Source organism: Fusarium sambucinum, chromosome II (assembly GCF_050947815.1).
Source record: "Fusarium sambucinum isolate potato_lamoka chromosome II, whole genome shotgun sequence".
NCBI lineage: Eukaryota > Fungi > Ascomycota > Sordariomycetes > Hypocreales > Nectriaceae > Fusarium > Fusarium sambucinum.
In genome coordinates, this window is record NC_139293.1 from 3348095 (window position 1) to 3365930 (window position 17836).

At 47.0% G+C, this 17836-nt stretch overlaps 6 protein-coding genes across 6 annotated transcripts; 3 read left to right on the forward strand and 3 right to left on the reverse strand.

The window, feature by feature from the left end:
* Positions 1–1308: 1308 nt before the first annotated feature.
* Positions 1309–2967, forward strand: FSST1_007965 (cytochrome P450; the record flags this gene model as incomplete). Its single annotated transcript, XM_083224803.1, has 2 exons — positions 1309–1826; positions 1887–2967. 2 exons carry the CDS (start codon positions 1309–1311, stop codon positions 2965–2967), a joined length of 1599 nt encoding a protein of 532 aa, XP_083083926.1.
* Positions 2968–3975: 1008 nt separating this feature from the next.
* On the reverse strand, positions 3976–5721 carry FSST1_007966 (uncharacterized protein; the record flags this gene model as incomplete). Its single annotated transcript, XM_083224804.1, has 4 exons — positions 3976–4712; positions 4764–5106; positions 5164–5265; positions 5326–5721. 4 exons carry the CDS (start codon positions 5719–5721, stop codon positions 3976–3978), a joined length of 1578 nt encoding a protein of 525 aa, XP_083083927.1.
* Positions 5722–7071: 1350 nt separating this feature from the next.
* On the reverse strand, positions 7072–7461 carry FSST1_007967 (uncharacterized protein; the record flags this gene model as incomplete). The annotated part of the gene is made up of 1 exon (XM_083224805.1): positions 7072–7461. One exon carries the CDS (start codon positions 7459–7461, stop codon positions 7072–7074), a length of 390 nt encoding a protein of 129 aa, XP_083083928.1.
* Positions 7462–9184: 1723 nt separating this feature from the next.
* Positions 9185–10999, reverse strand: FSST1_007968 (general substrate transporter; the record flags this gene model as incomplete). The annotated part of the gene is made up of 6 exons (XM_083224806.1): positions 9185–9304; positions 9366–9635; positions 9688–9956; positions 10009–10390; positions 10446–10799; positions 10859–10999. 6 exons carry the CDS (start codon positions 10997–10999, stop codon positions 9185–9187), a joined length of 1536 nt encoding a protein of 511 aa, XP_083083929.1.
* A 966-nt stretch (positions 11000–11965) lies between these two features.
* FSST1_007969 (uncharacterized protein) lies at positions 11966–13444 on the forward strand (the record flags this gene model as incomplete). Its single annotated transcript, XM_083224807.1, has 3 exons — positions 11966–12436; positions 12486–13135; positions 13189–13444. The coding sequence occupies 3 exons, from the start codon at positions 11966–11968 to the stop codon at positions 13442–13444; spliced, it is 1377 nt and encodes a 458-aa protein (XP_083083930.1).
* A 3094-nt stretch (positions 13445–16538) lies between these two features.
* On the forward strand, positions 16539–17270 carry FSST1_007970 (glycoside hydrolase; the record flags this gene model as incomplete). Its single annotated transcript, XM_083224808.1, has 1 exon — positions 16539–17270. The coding sequence occupies one exon, from the start codon at positions 16539–16541 to the stop codon at positions 17268–17270; it is 732 nt and encodes a 243-aa protein (XP_083083931.1).
* Between the last annotated feature and the right edge of the window lie 566 nt (positions 17271–17836).

A 17836-nucleotide genomic window follows, 5' to 3' on the forward strand; every position in this document is an offset into this window, starting at 1 on the left:
CTAGTCTAGGTAGTTAAGAATACAACATTTGCGGTAATTCACAACTTGTTGGCTCTAAATTAAAGCAGTCCCTGGTTCGGCCAGTGAAGGATCTTCTGTTCGGGTGAATCAAGCTCCGAAAAGATCGACAACTACCGACATGGAAGACAGATCCTTACCAGGCCCCCTGTATTTACTAAAGAAAATAATGGATAAACGCGGGTAAGAATAAATGACTCGCCCGCTTATTATTTGGTCCATCCAACCTCCGCGGTTTCAACGGTCGACGGTTCAGTTCAAGTAGACTAAAGGTTGTCAAGGTGTCGCATTGAGTTAGCTGTTGCAACTGTCTCATTTCCCAATTGAAATCATTATTCCACAGTTCCTCATCTGGCATACTCTTCTTCATCTGATGGTCGCGTGGCTGCGTGGGGGAAGCATGGCAAAGTTGCTTCCTCCCCTCCTCACATCTCTTGTACCTGTTCTACGGGTTTTGTTCGCCTCACCGACTGTGCTCATGTTACTTACTATTTCGGCAAGAGATTTTGACGATCCTGTTGGCACAAATGCAGATAAACCCGGGCCGTTCCTTGTCAATAATCCTTGTGTGAAACTCTAGGATAAACTCAAAAAGGCTCGAAGCCGTTTCGTCACGATTGGTCCTCCTTAGAAAATCGAATTCCCTTATTCGCTCAAGTCCCCTCTCATAACAAGACGTTAGTTCGGCACATGCTTTTTGTACACTGTTGCGCCTCACCTTTTTGCGGGGATCTACCGAGATCTTCTTCATATGAGTATCGTCGTACAGTTTCCCATTCGCCGCAGATTTTAACCCTGATCCTCGCTAACACGGGGCTTCGTGCTCCTCGCCTAGCATGCAATGCTGCTCTGGAAGTAAGACAGATTATGAACATCGTTGCCCTTTCTCGGCAAAGCTTTGGCTCGTGTTGCGAACTAACTAGACAGTGCATGCATACTGCAGACAGGGTGCAAGCATCGGCGGCATCCTTCAGGTGCCAAATTGAGAATTCTCTTCCGTCTATATGTGCATCGTCAGACTTGCGGCACTTGACTGACTCGCATCTTGTTGGTGAGGTGCAAAGGGCCCCTTGCAAGTGACCCACGTATAGGCAGCTCTAGAGAACAACCAACAGCTGTTTCACTGTAGAAGCTTACGCAGCATAAGAAAATTGCTTGTGATGATCTTGGGAGTTTGAAGTAGATTGTCAGGAAGCCTATATATATATATATATATAGCTCTTGCCTGCACACCTCTTCTTACTCTGTGAGTTGTGATAGTATTAATCTCTGTGTTGCTGTTCCGCCATCATGGGGTTACTCCTGCTACCGGCTGTGGCTCTCGCCGCACTTTTCGTCTACTATGTACTGTTCCCCAAGAAGCAGACAGGTCTGCCTCTTCCACCTGGACCTAAGCCCCTCCCCGTGGTCGGTAACCTCTTCGACCTCCCGCCCGCTGGCACAGCAGAATACAAGCACTGGGCCAAGCACAAGGAACTCTATGGACCCATCAGCTCTCTCAACATCCTCGGCCAGCCCATGATCATCCTCAACAGCCCCGATGCTATGCACGAGCTTCTTGAGAAGAGGTCGACCAAGACCTCTTCCCGACCTAGTGCAACGTTTGGAGGCGAGCTTTGTGGTTTCAAAGTTATGCTTCCTCTTATCCCTTACGGTGACCAATTCCGATACTATCGCAAGCTGGTGCACCAGCAGATGGGTACCAAGTTGATCTGCTCTGAATTCAGAGACACTCAGGATCTCGAGTCCCTCCGTTTCCTTATCAGAACGATTGAAAGGCCCGAGGAGTTCCAGAAACATATCAAAACGTAAGTTTTATCCTAATGAAACAAACCCATCCAGCAAACGCTAATCTATATGTGTAACAGTGAAGCCACTGCCATTATCTTGCGAATCATCTACGGATACAGTATCGAGCCCCGTAAAGTCGATCCTCTTGTCAGCCTCATCGAAACCATGATGATCCATTTCTCCGAGGCCTTTGTGCCCCTCTCCTGGGCTGTGGACATCTTCCCTGGCCTCAACAACCTCCCTGACTGGTTCCCCGGTACCGGATTCAAGAAGACCGCCAGGGAGTGGCGACGCATCACCGACCAATCTCTGGACGTCCCTTACGACTTCGTCATGAAGCAAATGTCAAGCGGAACGAACCGACCTTCATATGTCTCGAAACTCATGAGCAGCTCTTTCAAGAACGAGGACGGAAGTGGAAAACCTACAAAGGAAGATATCGACGCTGTCAAAGCCACTGCTACTATCATGTACGGCGGAGGTGCTGATACTACCGTGTCCACTATCAGCAGTTTTGTTCTTGCCATGATTAAATTCCCTGAAGTTCAAAAGAAGGCGCAGGCAGAGATTGACCGTGTGACTGGAGGTGAACGACTGCCCACCTTTGACGACGAAAAGGATATGCCTTACCTGCAAGCTCTATGCAAGGAAGCTCTTCGATGGATGCCTGTTGTTCCTACTACCACCACCCACATGACTGAGGAAGAGCTTGAGTACGGAGGATACCGTATTCCCAAGGGAACCTACCTCATCCCGTCTACCTGGGCTCTTCTCCACGATCCCGAAGTTTACACTGACCCATCTGCTTTTGAGCCCGAGCGATATATCGAGCCTCGAAACGAACCTGATCCCGCTGAGTATGCCTTTGGATACGGACGAAGAATCTGCCCCGGTCGTTATTTGGCTGAAGATAGTGTCTTTATGACTTGTTCACGACTATTGGCCGTCTTTAACATGGGCAAGGCTGTTGATAAGGACGGAAAGGAGATTGACGTTATCATGGACGGTACACCTGGACTCATTAGCCACCCTGTCGATTACGCCTACAGCATCACACCTCGAAGCGCTAAGCATGTCGAGTTGGTGCGAGCTGCTGAGAGGGCGCACCCTTGGGAGGAAAGCGATGCTCCTCTTTTGCCTAAGGATTCTCTTGTTTAGAAGCATAGATCTGTTAATCAATAAGAAAAACATGAACAACACACTGACTTATGTGCCATCCTGCTCTGCCAAACCACTCTTTTTCATTACCCATTATGCAGCGAAACACTTTGCTAGGCTAGTGCTCTGAACAAACGACTGGTCTGGTATCAGACAATGGAAGACCGCGCTCCTAAAACTGAATCAGATGTTGCTTTCCTTTCTGACTTAGTAACTGTTGCATTGCACCTTCAACTACAGGTTCTGTTCATGATTAAGCTCTTCAGGCATAGACACGGTCGGGTTTAGTATCACAGTCCGTTCACTACTTGATTGAATCACGGAAACTCGAATAATACAGCGTAGTATAAGTCTGCGACGAAAGTCCAGAGATTCCGCTTCACCCTCATCCAACTCGAACAATTACAATTACATCTACACAACGTTCAGCAGCATTACGAATCGAAATAACTGCTCACCCACCGCACACACCATTAACTTCCAAACTTAGCCATGTGTCACACTGTTCATACTCAACGCAAGTGTCCTGTCTGCTCCGAGGAGGCGGGACCAACGGCTGTGAAAGAGATACAAGAATGTAATGCCGAGGACAAGACAAAGTGCCCACCGACGACAAGCAATACCGAGCATCATCTAGTCACTTGTTCAGACTGTGTACAGGAGCAGTACGACAAGGACCAAGGAGGCTACACTTGGAGTGAAACCAAATACTAATCCCTAATAACCAGCTGTATCTGCTTGGACAGCAATACATGGGTGGAAAGGGGTTTCTTCAGAGACGATGGGGATGCATAGTCATATAACATGTTCTATTCAAGGTCAGACGCCATGGTTTGGCTCAGCTAATCTTTATTTTGTCTCGATCCATTGATACAGTGACTTGAATCCTCGACATAAAGAACCATGGTTTATCTGACACATTAATCTCGCCCTGATAAGCCATTCACTTAAGTAGTGAACTTAAAGAAGACATTAAAAAAAGTGTAGCAAGTCTTCTAAGTAGCCCGATCATGCCTTAACAAACCGATACTTCACATAAGGAATCCAGCCTTTGGGTAAATCGACCTTCTGGGCAGTGAAAGTGCAGGGACTGAAGGTCGACCACGTAAAGTCTTCAGAGAAGCCTTCTTCAGTGAAAGTCTTTGTGACTTCCTTTCTGCAAGGGTACTTGAATTGAAGGTTGGTCCAACGATCATAAGGAGCAGCACCCCAAGCAACCTCCATCTTGCTGCGTCTGAGAGGAAACTTGGTCAAGTCATTGTCGAAGACGTCGATGGCGTTGATAAGCGTGGTCAGTGAACCCTGGAGCTCCTTCTTGAGGAGTGACTGGATCTGAATAAAGCCATCACGGACCTTGCGAGACGAAGCGGTCTTTGAAAGTTCCTTATTGGTTTTCCAGTTTGGAGTGAGCTGGTTGTTGACCTTCTTCAACGCCTCGCGAGATCTGGTCTCGTGCTTGGTGAGGTGGATCAGAGGTCCCAGGCTTCTCCTGATGTCATTGGCATACATGTCTAGCTCGGAGGTAATTGTACCAAAGCCATACATGATGCCACGAAGAGTGTCAAACCTCCCATCGTCAAGAAGCTCGAAGATATGGTTTGGAACGAGTAAATCGGGAGGGAGCTTGAAAAAGTCCTGAATGTTGCCGACAAAGTTGTAGTAAATGTACTTTCGCTGTTCATCTGCCTCAGTTGCGACAGCAGCGATGTTGGAAAGGGCCTTGATAGCTTGGAGAGTAGTTGCAACTGCAGTAGGTTAGTAAGACGATGTAAAATGAGGCAGGGTGGATAACTAACCATTCTTAAGGTACGTCGAAGCAGTCTTCCCAGTGCATGCGTTCTTTGCACAAATGCTTTTCTTGATCGAATCAACCTTGGTAGAAACGGTTTTGACACGTGTCTGTACAGTGGTCGCTCCATTCTTGATGGCAGAGATCCTGTTCTTGTACGGTGTCGCAAAGGTCTTTTGCCAATCCTTGAGCATGGTGGGAAGCTTGCCGCTTCTGATCTCGGTAGCACTAGAGATCCATTCCTCGAACCAGTCCATCACTTTTTCGAATGTTTCCTCGCAATCACCCGATTTGCAGGTCTCATAGTTGGTGAGGCGCTCGACCAAGTCGAAGTAGTTTGGTGTGGTAATCTATGCTTTAGTCAGTCTGTGATTTCAGGCCTAAAGAGGAAGTTCCGGTCACCGTACCTCTCCACCTTTGAGAACAGACCATCCGTCTTTGTTCGCGAGTTGGTTAGCCAGGACAGAAGCTTTGTTATTCTGGAACTTAAGGCCTTGATTTGCGAACTCCTGTTCAAGTGTTAGTCATGTCAAAGGCAACAGATTCATGAGAAAGAAACCATCACTTACCTCCTCAATGTTTAACGCGCGGGCTAAAGGGATATATTCGGCGCCTTTGAGTTTTCCATCCACCCAGACGGACCTATCGGTCTTGACGGCAGTCAAAGCATCTGGGGCTCGATGACACCAGGCAGTGTATCCGCCGATGTAGTTTGCATCACTTGGTAAGGCCTCCTCAACAAGGTCGCAGATGTTCCGGTTATTGGTCAGAATCTGGACACCGCAAGGGCTTGTGTCGAAGCATGTCGTGATGGGCTCCGAGCCAAATGGGACTTTGATGAACTCTTCGCATCCGTATACGCCTTCGGTGGATTTGCAGATGGCGTTAAGATCCTGGCCAGGTCCAGCAAGAGCTGGGGCTACAAGCGCAGAAGCTAGAAAGGGGAGAGAATGATAACAACGCATGACTGGCATCAGAAAGTCGACAGCTTTCGAAGACAAAAGCGAAACTGTCGTAGCAGGGCTCTCATTGCTGATATACCACTGAGCAAGTAGCTCGAATAAAGTCTTTCAGCTGAAAATATCAATAATGAGAGTGGTATGGCCACCTTTCAGCCCAACCAAGCCACATCTACTAATTCATTCCATATTCCGGAATCAGAGCCTTGTGATGTCCCAAACAGGGTTGTTGATTTGTTGACAGTTGCTTCTTTAAGCGAAGCTACTTTTTAACCTTAAATCTGGACGCCACGAGACCACTCCAGACTGCTAGTTTTTAACCCTTGCAGCATCGTTCTCCTTGAACTAACTAATCCAGGAAAGATACTAACGCTTCTTGTGATGATGCAGTCTGCCTTGTCAACCGGATCTGGATCTTTTCGCTTGCAATGCGGTGAGTTGAGAAAAGTAAAACGATTGTGGCCGGCTTCTGTACGTTGGACAATGAAACGGTCCTCCAAAGCAGGTTGCCGATGAGTTTCATTGCTAAGATGAATCAAAGCGACTTCCATTCATGCCTCCATTCTCCAGTAACCATGGTGACCTTTCAACCATTTCAACTTGAAGCCAACATGCATGCGCCTTGGGTAGTTTTAAATTGGGATTTGTTTTCGAGCGGCTAGGGCTGGTTAGCCAGGCGCCTTGTTCCAGTAGATTTATCTTCCGTCTACTAACGGAGATTATGCGACAGAGAAAATCAGGAAGACGCTACCATCAAATTGTGACAGGGTTAATGCAGGGGTATCAGACTGTTAGTTGTGCCATTTATGTGGCTTGTATTCAAGGAATTTCAGCTCAAAGCACTAGCGATCTTTTCTATTACTCGTCCTTATTCGTTGTGATTCGTGCAGAAAATACACAGAACATAGACAAATCCAGCCAACCCTTTGCACAAGACTGGGGGGTTTTGTCCATCGACGCATTGTACGGGGGGTACTAAGATATTCACTCTATGTTCGTCAGGGAGAAGGAAACCATGACTAACACTGCCGACAAGGTTTTCATGCGTGAAGCAAGGGCGGCATAGATGCTGCTAGCCTATTTGGCTCGTAGCTGAAATGAGACTAGAGGCGCCAAAGGCGCTTGAGTGATTGAGTGGCTGTGAAAGCTAAATTTTGAGAAAGGAATAACACAATTTAGCAAGTTAACTCCCAACTAATCCGGACAAGCATGTTTATTTCAATTGTAATGATCGAATCCTATGCATCTCCCCATTAAAGCAACAAAAAAAATGAAACTAAAGAGACCTTGAGCAAAGTGTTTGCGTATCACCCATCCCGTTGTTCAGCACAAGGGTACCCAGACTCCACCAAGATCTCAGGCGCCATTAACATTGACGTAGCACAACACCCATCCAAACTCAACAGGATTCAAAAGGCTAACATGTGCAGGTGTCTTCATGTTGAAAGCATCACTTCCGGGCTGAGTACCGAACTCATCCTTGTACATCTGACAGGTGATGTTTTGAGGATCAACTTTTTGATCGTCAGGGAGAAGGAACCCAACGCCACGTAGCTCGAGGCTGGTAAGTTGATATTCCATGTGCGTCAATTTTCCCAAGGGAACCTGGACGGATTTGTAGGCGTTTTCCACTTTGTTGATCGCGAAGACACTGGCTTTTGCGAAGTATGTGCCTGAAACAGGAGCTGCAGCTACAGTAGCTGCAAGAGTGAATATGGCAGTGCTGAAAAGGCTGGTGAAATGCATGGTATGTATAATGTTTGATAAGTCTGTATGATTGAGTGATTGAAGATGTGTTTGCGAGTGGCTTGCTTCCTCAGAAAGGAGCATCAGAGCCTTTATAAGTTCTCCTGGTTTGAACTCAGACCAGATTCAGGGAGTATTCTATTTATTTTTAGATCATCACGGCCTTCCTGTCGTATATTAAGTCGGTTCAGCAGCCACGCGGTCCATTTTTCCAACCTGGGAATTACCAACGTCACAATTATCGACGGTCAGCACTTGCTGACTCGATCCTGTTACGTTTCTATCATGCAACCAAACTATCCCAATTACGGTCACTACCTCTGGGCTGTATCAATATATGCACGTCGATCATATTCGCTTACGGTGCCACTCTTGAATCTACCAGCCAATGGTATATCCGACCCAGCTAGTGTTCTTCGTATTTAGGTCATCATCTGTCAGATCTGAGCCGCTCATCAACTAGTTTGAGTTGGGACACAGCCGAGAGCACAAGACAGAATGCCAAGATGTAAGGAACAAATGAGGTGAGACAAATTTCGAAGGATCTAGATATACGAGGCTGAGTACTCGGCATATGTATTTCTACTGCAACGTTTCGTTCACAAGACGAGCCTCGAATTTCTTTCTCATCTCTACCTCGTATTGTTGACTTACAAACACCTGCCAGCTCGTATGAAAACCCTGCTTTCTTGAAACAGTTATATTTGAATAGCCGTCGCTGCAGCTTCAATCATGAACTTGCCGGGCCTCTATAATGCCCAATCACTTCAGTTACCAAAGTTTGACGCGAGGCTTTTCCTCATCAATTTATGGTCAACTTTATCCTTCATGAAGGACAAGGGTAACCAGTATAGGAGGTATGATATACTTGGTTCATTATGAAGCTCCGATTGTCTTCTCGTAATTGCATTGAGTGGCGATGTGGCAAACTTCTGCCTTTTCTTGAGATCGGACTGAAGCTGAAATATTCAGGTAACCTTGGGAATCATGTCTATACACCTGGTGTGTGAAGCTAGCGGGTAGATATATTCCGACAGCGACTCGATTTCAACTGCAAATAAGTTTGTAGTGACAACCCGTGAATAACATGCGCCCTGATCTATTTAAAGTCTAAATTTTCGATAATCTATTTGCTCATTGTGTAAAGAGCAGGGTTTTCCTCATGCTAAATAAAGAATAACTCAGACTCGATTAATATTTCGTTACTCTTGACTCGACATGTCCGACTCCTTAGATGTTAGCTCCCAAGGAGGTAGTCCTGAGGCAGAAGAGAGATTCAACCCGAACTGTGAGTATTGCCGAGGCAGAGGAACGTACCGGATTGGGGTACCGTATCATACTTTTGAAGAATGTACGAACCGATGGGCTCACTGTACTGAGTTTGGCCATACCGCTTATTGCATTGAGGTCTCTAGACGTTATAGGGACGAACATCTGTGCCCATGTCCAGTTTGCCTTGGGACTCGATGGGTTCTCCAATGGCATACCCGTACTGAAGAGCGTGAGTGCGACTGCAGGGGATGGTACTAAGACCGAGCTGCGCGTATAGTCATAAATTATATACTTATCGATTTCTCCAGAATGATTAATCTACAAATTTAACAATATAGATGGGTGGTGCCAGTCTTCTCAGCGTCGAATTAGTGTAGCAAAAGAAGTGGATGTGAATAATATTTGCAATTTGACACCCACAATAGCATAGTTACGTTGATTTTAACTCTTTCTAGACCCTCTCTGACTCAACTACTCTTAACTCAATGCTTGACTTTCCCACATTTTCCTCGGCAACATTCCGTGGTACATGATAGGTTCGGAATTTTCTTGCTGGAAGTCTTTCGTTGAACTATGAGACGAATATTGTCAGTCACCCCATAGGCAAGACGTAATGCATGTTTACAACGTACCATGGCATCTATCTCCTCAAGTGTACGGCCCTTGAGTTCTGGTAGGAAGAAGTACACCCAAACAACACAAACCATGCATGAAGGAAACCAGATGTATCCGTATCTGGGACCCCAATTTAGTGCGCTCGGGTTAATGAAATATGGTGCCGTGAAAGTGATAAGCCAAGCTCCGAGAAACCCGGCGGCTGCCGCAAGGCCGAAGGTATAGCTTCGAAGGCGCTGTGAAGGAATTTCTCCAGCAACGAGCCATGAGTAAGGAGCGATCATACCCTATTATCGACGATCAGTATTGGGTCGTTCCTTTTAGTCCAAGATCACTTACATTATATGCCACCATATACAAGCATGAAAGTGCAACAAGTACCTTGCCAGTGACAACTTGGCCTGGGTTTCTGTCGTAAACAACCGCAAAGATGAGCTGGAAGAAGCCAGCGATAGTAAGACCGCTAAGTAAGAGGACGCGGCGTCGTCCATACCGAACAACTACAAATGCGTTGATGATGGTAGCAGTCAAGCCTGCCGTGCTGAGGACGTTGCTCATGGCAAAAGGGTCTTCTACCTTTGCCATGGCGAAGAAGTAGGCCTTGAAGGCTGTTGTAATCTGGTCAGAAGCATATGGGAGTAAGTTTAGGTCACCACTCACCGATAATAAACATGGAACCCGAGGCAGCTTGCAGAAGAACTGCGCATACTGATATCATGGTGCGTCTTCTGTCAACCGGGCTTTTGAACATGTCCAGTACTCCGACGCCACTGGCCATAGTTTTCTCTGCGTCAATGGCTTGTCGGATCTCAGCCAACTCCGCTTCCACATCTGCCCCTTTTGGCCTCAACCAACCTAGTGACTTGAGGCCATCATCGTAACGTCCTTGGAGAATGAGCCATCGTGGAGACTCGGGGATGAACCAAAGAGAAATGGATATGACGAAAGGAACAATGTAAATCATTCCAAGCGGAATAAGATATGCCGATCGATCTGGGCGCTTGGCAGTTGTCCAGTCGATGATCGTACCTACTAGAGTGCCCTTTACAACAGAAATTAGCCCACCAGGCCTACAAACGAGTGTCTTCAACACTTACAAATGTTGTGCATAAGTGAAATGCAGTCAAGAATAACCCTCTGTACTTGGCAGGGCTAGTCTCCTGAATGTAGAGCTGCGAAAAGGTCATGAAGTAACCATTTGCCAAACCGATGAGTAGTCTACCAAGATATAGCGGACCTATGTTAGTCGTAGCCATCATGATGACATTCGAAACAGCACAAAGTATACAGGCAAGCCAAAGACACATCCTGCGGCCAAGTTTCGCAGCCACGAACCCAGCAAGACTGGAGCTTATGAAAGCACCAAGTGTCATCAACGAAGAGATGAGCTGCTGTCTAGTGGTCGAGATGTTCCATCCGATTGCGGTTTCCGGGTCTTCGTAGCCGTAGACCTGAAGAGTGGAAGTCCACGTCAGCCTATCACAAATCGATTCCTCTCTTTGAGACCTACCTGGAGAAAGCCAGGCATGGCTTGGAGTCCGCCGATAAGACCAAAATCGAGGCCATACTGGAAAGGCGACAGGACGATGATTCCACAGGCGACGAAACATCGCCAATGGGCGCGAATGGTGTCTGTCTCTGCAGCAGTCATTTCTCCCAAGTGTATGTTGAGAGTTTCACAGGGGAAGTTATCAACTCGAGTTCAAGAGACCTGCATCTACCCTTGCCTTCATATCTAAATCTCAACCTCGAGAACATGATACAGAGGCTTGCACTATACTAGATTCTTCGCAATATGCAGATCCCTTACTAGAGGAGCTATAGATAGACGGGCGCTTTCACCCCTAACCGATATGCGGGGTGCGGGGTGCATAACGGAGTCTTTGTTGGGATAAACATATCCGTTAAACTTGCTGGTCGTGTTACTTGGCGAAGGCTAGAGTCCGAGTCCAGTCGACTATCGCTCAGTGCCTTGGGAGAATACGGTAACTCGTCAATCAGCCTTCTGATCACAAAGAAGAACATGGGGTTTCTTCATAACAAACAAGTCTCATGGCGGGTCTAGACTTTGTCTCAACCATCTCTTCCACACCATCTTCAACTCAATTCCGCGACATGGCTGGCCTTGTTGCATGCAGTGCCACCTTGTTATTCGCCAATAACACCTTGCCAAGAAGCGAGAAGGATCTCTGCTACAACTTCAATTGCCGACCTACTTGCCGCAATCATTTCCGTCGGTGCATTGTCGCCGACGAGGACTGACAAAGCAATTACATGACAGCCAAGACTGCGGGGGTCGTCCATTCCATGATTCACCTTGCAGAAGATCTCAAGCGCCAAGGTATTTTGCTTTCTGACAGCTGAAGATGAGACTTCAATACCGATAATGTCTCGATTTTATTACAATAGCATGACCAATTGGGCTTGTTGGCCATCGAAGGATGCTGGTTGCAAATGCAGATCTGATCCGACGTGTGCGGGGAACAGTCAGGGGATATACAGGCCTCGGCTTACCTGGCAAGGATAATGGCATCCGACTGACATTGGTCATGACTTAAGTTGTGTATGAAGTTGCTCACGCAGCTGCAGGTCTTATCAGGATATTTCCATCCAGATCATGTTAGCGAGCAAGTCAGGTATCAAAGTCATTATCGTCGGTGCTGGATTCGGCGGATTGACAGCCGCCATCGAATGCCATCGGCAAGGCCACGATGTTGAGATCTATGAGTCCTTCCCTGAGCTCAAAGTTCTCGGTGACATCATATCCTTTGGTGGGAACGCCGGTAGGATCTTTCACCGATGGTCTGATGGCGAAGTCGTAGCCAGACTGCGTCCATTGTGCATCAACATACAGGACTACGGATTCCGAATCCACAAATGGGACACTGGTGAGGTTGTCTATCACCAAAAGCGACCACCGCCGAACCCTGAGGCTCCAGTCTTGAATGGCCATAGAGGCGAGCTTCACGAGATAATCTTCAACTATGCACGCGATGAGCTTGGCATTCCCATCCATCTTGGCCAGCGAGTATCCGAGTATTTTGAGAATGAGACAAATGCAGGTATCGTTCTGAAGAGCGGAGAAAAGGTTTTTATCTCCCAGCTGCATATGTCTACTGAGCTAAAGCTTGGCTTAGATTCTTGGTGATGTCGTGATTGGCGCTGATGGTGTGAGGTCCAAAGCGAGAGAGCTCGTTCTGGGCTATGTCGATAAGCCCAAGAGCAGTGGGTACGCTATTTGGAGAGCTTGGTATGTAATCGGTCTTAGACAAAAGATATCAAGGCAGCTGATCAGGGTCTCCAGGTTCTCAAACAAAGACATGATACAAGATCCTCGAACAAAGGAGTTCTGCGAGAATGGCGATACCTTCAATGGCTGGATTGGACAAGATGTCCACTTCTTGTTCTCAACCCTCAAGGGTGGAAAGGACTGCTGCTGGGTTCTGACACATAAAGATGACCATGACATCGATGAGTCGTGGTCATTTCCCGGTAAGATCGAAGAAGTCTTGGACCTTCTCAAGGACTGGGACCCTACTTGCCGAGCAATTGTCGAGAAGACACCTTCAGTCGTGGATTGGAAGCTTGTATATCGCGACCCGTTACCCACATGGATCAGCCAGAAAGGACGTATCGCGTTACTCGGAGATGCTGCTCATCCATTCCTTCCGACGAGTGCTCAAGGTGCGACGCAAGCTATGGAGGATGGTGTGACAATCGCTGTCTGCCTCAAGCGCGCTGGCAAAGGGAACGTTCCAGGAGCGCTTAAGGCTCATCAAGATCTGAGGTTTGCAGTTGCATCATTTACCAATATGGGTACTATCCTAACACGACATTTAGATACGAGCGCGTCAGAGCGGTTCAAAAGACTGGCGAATCAACTAGAGATCTCTGGCACAAGACTGACTGGGAGAAAGCTAAAAAGGATCCTAGCAGCATTGGGTTTCCACGGGAGGATTGGATACATGGATTTGATGCCGAGCAATACGCTGAAGATAACTTCGAGACTGCTTTAGGCGATACCGCCGCTTATCAAGGCTCTGAGGGGAATGTTTTGGATCAAGAACGGCCTGCCCTGGCTAAGGTAAATAGCTAGCGACGTTTGAACGAAGTACTATCATATCAATAGTCGCGCCATTACTATGGAATAATGACGCGTAAAGAACTGTGCTTTTCTTTACGTTTAGTAGATGTCGTAATGACACGCGAGCGCTTCGTGGACAGGCGCGTCCAGAGAATGCCTATCTTAGTGCGTTGCCGGTTTGATATCCACATCAAAGGATAGGGAAATGAAGAGTTAACGGGTCTCATCCACCATTCGACTGTTGTTGGTCAATGATGCGTCGCTTGTTCTAAGCGAAATGCTTCCCAACCACCGAATTTCATCACCGCGTCACGACATGCTGCTACTGTTCTACTGCCTGTTATTCTGCCATCGGCTGTTTCTCACCGCCTAATTTTCCTCTATAAAATTCTTTTGTAGCCTGCCCAAGCTACGTTTTCTTCTTTCCTTTTCTCCTTAGCTCTCTTTGCCTTTTGGCTTAGATCAAGTGTAGTATCTGTTCTTTTCAGTTTAATCTCTGAAAGGTCTCTAAGGAGACCAACATTGATTATTCCTATTTTTGGATCTTGGGTAATTCCCTCTGTGCTTGCACATGGTTTCACCCACTGTGTCCCTAGTATTACACTGCCTCTAGGTGACGCGAACGCGCACTTGTTTGGGCTCAACCTTTTCATTGCTTACTTGGGCTTGCCTGGGCTGCGAAGAAGATGTATTTCTGCACTGTAAATGATAACATATTAATTGCAAATAAACAATAATATATGCGCACTTGTAACGAATGCACCGGTTGCTACATGAAGTAAAGTTCGTGTCGATACATTGTTGAGCTTGATTACTAGATGACCCTACGTTGTATCGCGATACGGCATGGTAGCATTCCAGTATAGCCTAAATGCCTGTCAAATAAGGAGTAGTGAGTGAGTGTCAGGGCGCAATCGCTGATATTATTAAACAATTGTCAGTGAAGTTTGCCAAAATCGTGCTTTCCCACACGTGTTGGCAAAAACACCAAGACGCCACCAATTCACTTGACGCGATGCAACCATGCCGTTGTCACAAAGTTACATTAGTTTCCGTAGTAAATTCATCCTGTTACATAGTGGATTCTCTGTCTCAGCTAGTTTCCAAGGTTGCTACACTCATCTCCCCAAGTAAATATCAACAGCCGATTCGTTCAATGACGGCAAGACATCCTCCGTTTTAATCGGATCCTGATTGGCAAAAGGACTGATCTAAGAAGTAATGGCAACTTTTCAATACCACAACACAACAGAGCCGACGTGATGGAGCTAGAAGGAAATATTCCTTTCCTATAATCGGTAAAAATATCCTGATAACCTGGAGAGACTGTGATCATCGTTTGAACGTGAGCAGCCTTCCAATGCTGACAACAAACGTGTAGGGTAAGATAGTGTTACATCCAGCGATTGATTGCTGTCAAATTTGGTGACGGAAGGAGATCTACCGATCTACCGGCCCACGTGCTCCTCTCAATTGGCCAGCCAAGCCAAAAATAGAGGGTCTGAGAATTTCTCATCTTTTAGGTAATGACAAAAGGCAAAAACATACAACAGCGGGGATTCGCTGGTCGTCACCGACCCAACTACTAATCCGCCGGTTAGTGGCTTGACTATGGGAGAGCGGACGGGATCCCGTATTTTCCACTACCTTTGGTCGTATGTGCTAATTGATACACAAAAGACGGCCTATATTAGATTCTCTGCCAAGACTGATTAGATGCAAGCCTATACGTTAGCACTTGATCGAAATGACAAGGATGATCAAAAGAACTAAAAATAAACCACAAGCCATTACATAGATTCGGCCTGGAAATAAAGACAAACTCTAATGAACTACCGACAGAGTCAGATGACTTCCTAGTAATTATAAGGTATCAACAATCTCAGTGGACTATCTTGTTTCAAATCCCCCATCTCGTCCCGTCTTTCCGACTGAGAGAAACAACAACAAGTAAAAAGAAAAACCGAGTCCCTTGGCTGCTTGTCTCGTGTTGATTAAACTTCATGCGTGGAAACATCGGGCCGCGAGACTGATAAAATTGAAACAGGGATATGGGAAAAGTTATCCCAAGTTGGCTGGAGCATCTTTTCCTTCTCCACTGCGATTGGATCATGACTCGATCACATCTGAATCCCTCATCCATGAACTCTTGATCTGTTTCCTCGATTGTCTCATGTGCATGTGGCGGTTCTGTATCTCGTGCCTCTTGTCTCACCACAACCCCAGGATAACCGCACAAGAAGCTCCGGAGGTAGGTATTGTTGAGTGCTTCTGCTATTTGACTTGCAGAAATCTGCGCCGCAAATACTGTTCATCCCAAGTTCTCGGAGTGATTCCAAAACCTGCATTGCAATTCATGCTTAACCAACGTCTCGGAAAACAAAGTTTAGAGCGGCATGCGATCCACAGCGATAGGACACTTGTATGCGGGACGTCCCTTGCGATTCAACAGATGCAAGTTAATTAATCTCTTTATTTCCACGAATGATATGCTAACTACCCGTTTTACCAAGGGACCTTGTTGAACTATGAACCTGAAGCTTTCTGTAGATGCTGTCGCCATTCTCGTTTCAGAGCGGATCTCGCCAAGGTATGACTGGCTTACATGGCGGGAAAAACGGGTTCTAATTCCGATTACCTTGGTCAGTAACTGTTCCTGAAACATGTCCACAGCGAATCGACTGCCGGCTTCTCTGTCCGATGGCCGACAATTGCCGGGTTATGGTTGGCCCATGAGTAAAACAAATTCATGCCAGTGGCCACTCGAGTTTGCTTGGCTGCTACGTAGGGAAACCCTCCTTTAATATCGCTTTTTTCGTTGCTGTCGATGACGATCATGGCTCAGTTGGGTAATCACGGACGTTACATCTCCTTTGTGCAAGTCACGGATTGATTTGGGTTCCGTCGACAAAACGGGACAATTCGTTTTGTGTATAGACTCATTTTGATGAATCGAACGATACATCGAGTGATAGGATTTAGATATATAAACCATTGATGATTCTCCTCAAGTCAATATCATCACAGCCTTTCAAACAAGTCTCTCATTGTCTTTCCAGCCATACAATCCTTGCCCAACAAGCCCTCCAGTTTCTAAACCACCAACATGCACTGCAACACTCTCTCCCTCGCCGCAGTGGCTCTTCTCGCCAGCTCGGTCAATGCTCACGGTCACGTTGCCAAGGTTATCGCTGGCGGCCAGGAGTACACTGGCGGTATTCCCCACAGTGCTCCCTCCAACGCTGTCGGCTGGGCTGCCGGAAACCAGGACAACGGCTTCGTTGAGCCCGCTGCTTTTGGCACTGCCGACATCATCTGCCACAAGAGCGCCCGACCCGTCAGCAACGCTGTCAGCGTCGCTGCTGGTGATGTCATCACCCTGAAGTGGGACACTTGGCCCGAGTCTCACCACGGCCCCGTCACCGAGTACCTCGCTCCTGTCAGCGGAGACTTTGCCAGCATCAACAAGGCAAGCCTTCGATGGACCAAGGTAGCTGAGAAGGGCTACATCTCTGGTAGCAACCCTGGCAACTGGGCATCTGACGAGCTCATTCGTGATGGTTTCGCCTGGAAGTTCACCGTGCCCCGAAACCTCAAGGCCGGTAACTACGTTCTCCGACACGAGATCATTGGCCTTCACTCTGCTGGCCAGCAGAATGGTGCCCAAGCCTACCCCCAGTGCATCAACCTCAAGGTCACTGGTAGTGGCTCTCAGGCTCTCAGCGGTGGTGGTGACTTCACCAAGTTCTACTCCGCCTCGGACCCTGGCATTCTCTTCAACCTCTACCAATCCTTCAGCTCCTACCAGATTCCTGGTCCTGCTGTCCAGAAAATCTAAAATGTTTTCACGAGGATTGAGACAAGTGGTTTCTAGTCTCCAGACTGAGTTTGGGACCAAGGAGCAGGGCAATGGGCGGCCCTTCGCTCTGATATTATTCGGCTACCGCTAGTCGGTTCAAATTTTCACACGCAGCAGAGCTGTGTGATTCATGTATCTACTCTTATATGACCGTACAAACTTATGCATACATACGCAATTCTTATATAAACAAGTTCTTCTAGAAGACCAATGACTGATGCTACTTGATGTTGATGGGCTTCCTACTGCAGTGTCACACTCCTACCTACTACAGTGTCATAATCACAGTGCAACCATCTCAAAAGCTTGTTCTCACTCCCATCGTTCGGTTACACCACTTCAACGCGATCACCTTACTTGCATAACCTAGTCTCTCTCGTCCACGCCCGTCAGTGCCCAAGGTATGCCTGTAAAACACCAAAGAACTTATATGAATTCCGTAATTGTTGCCCGCGATAGGTGATTCTTGAAGTCCATAAGCTCTTGGCGATGGATTCTATATAGGTGTTCTTCATGATTTCAGAAGAGCAACCTGGTTCTATATG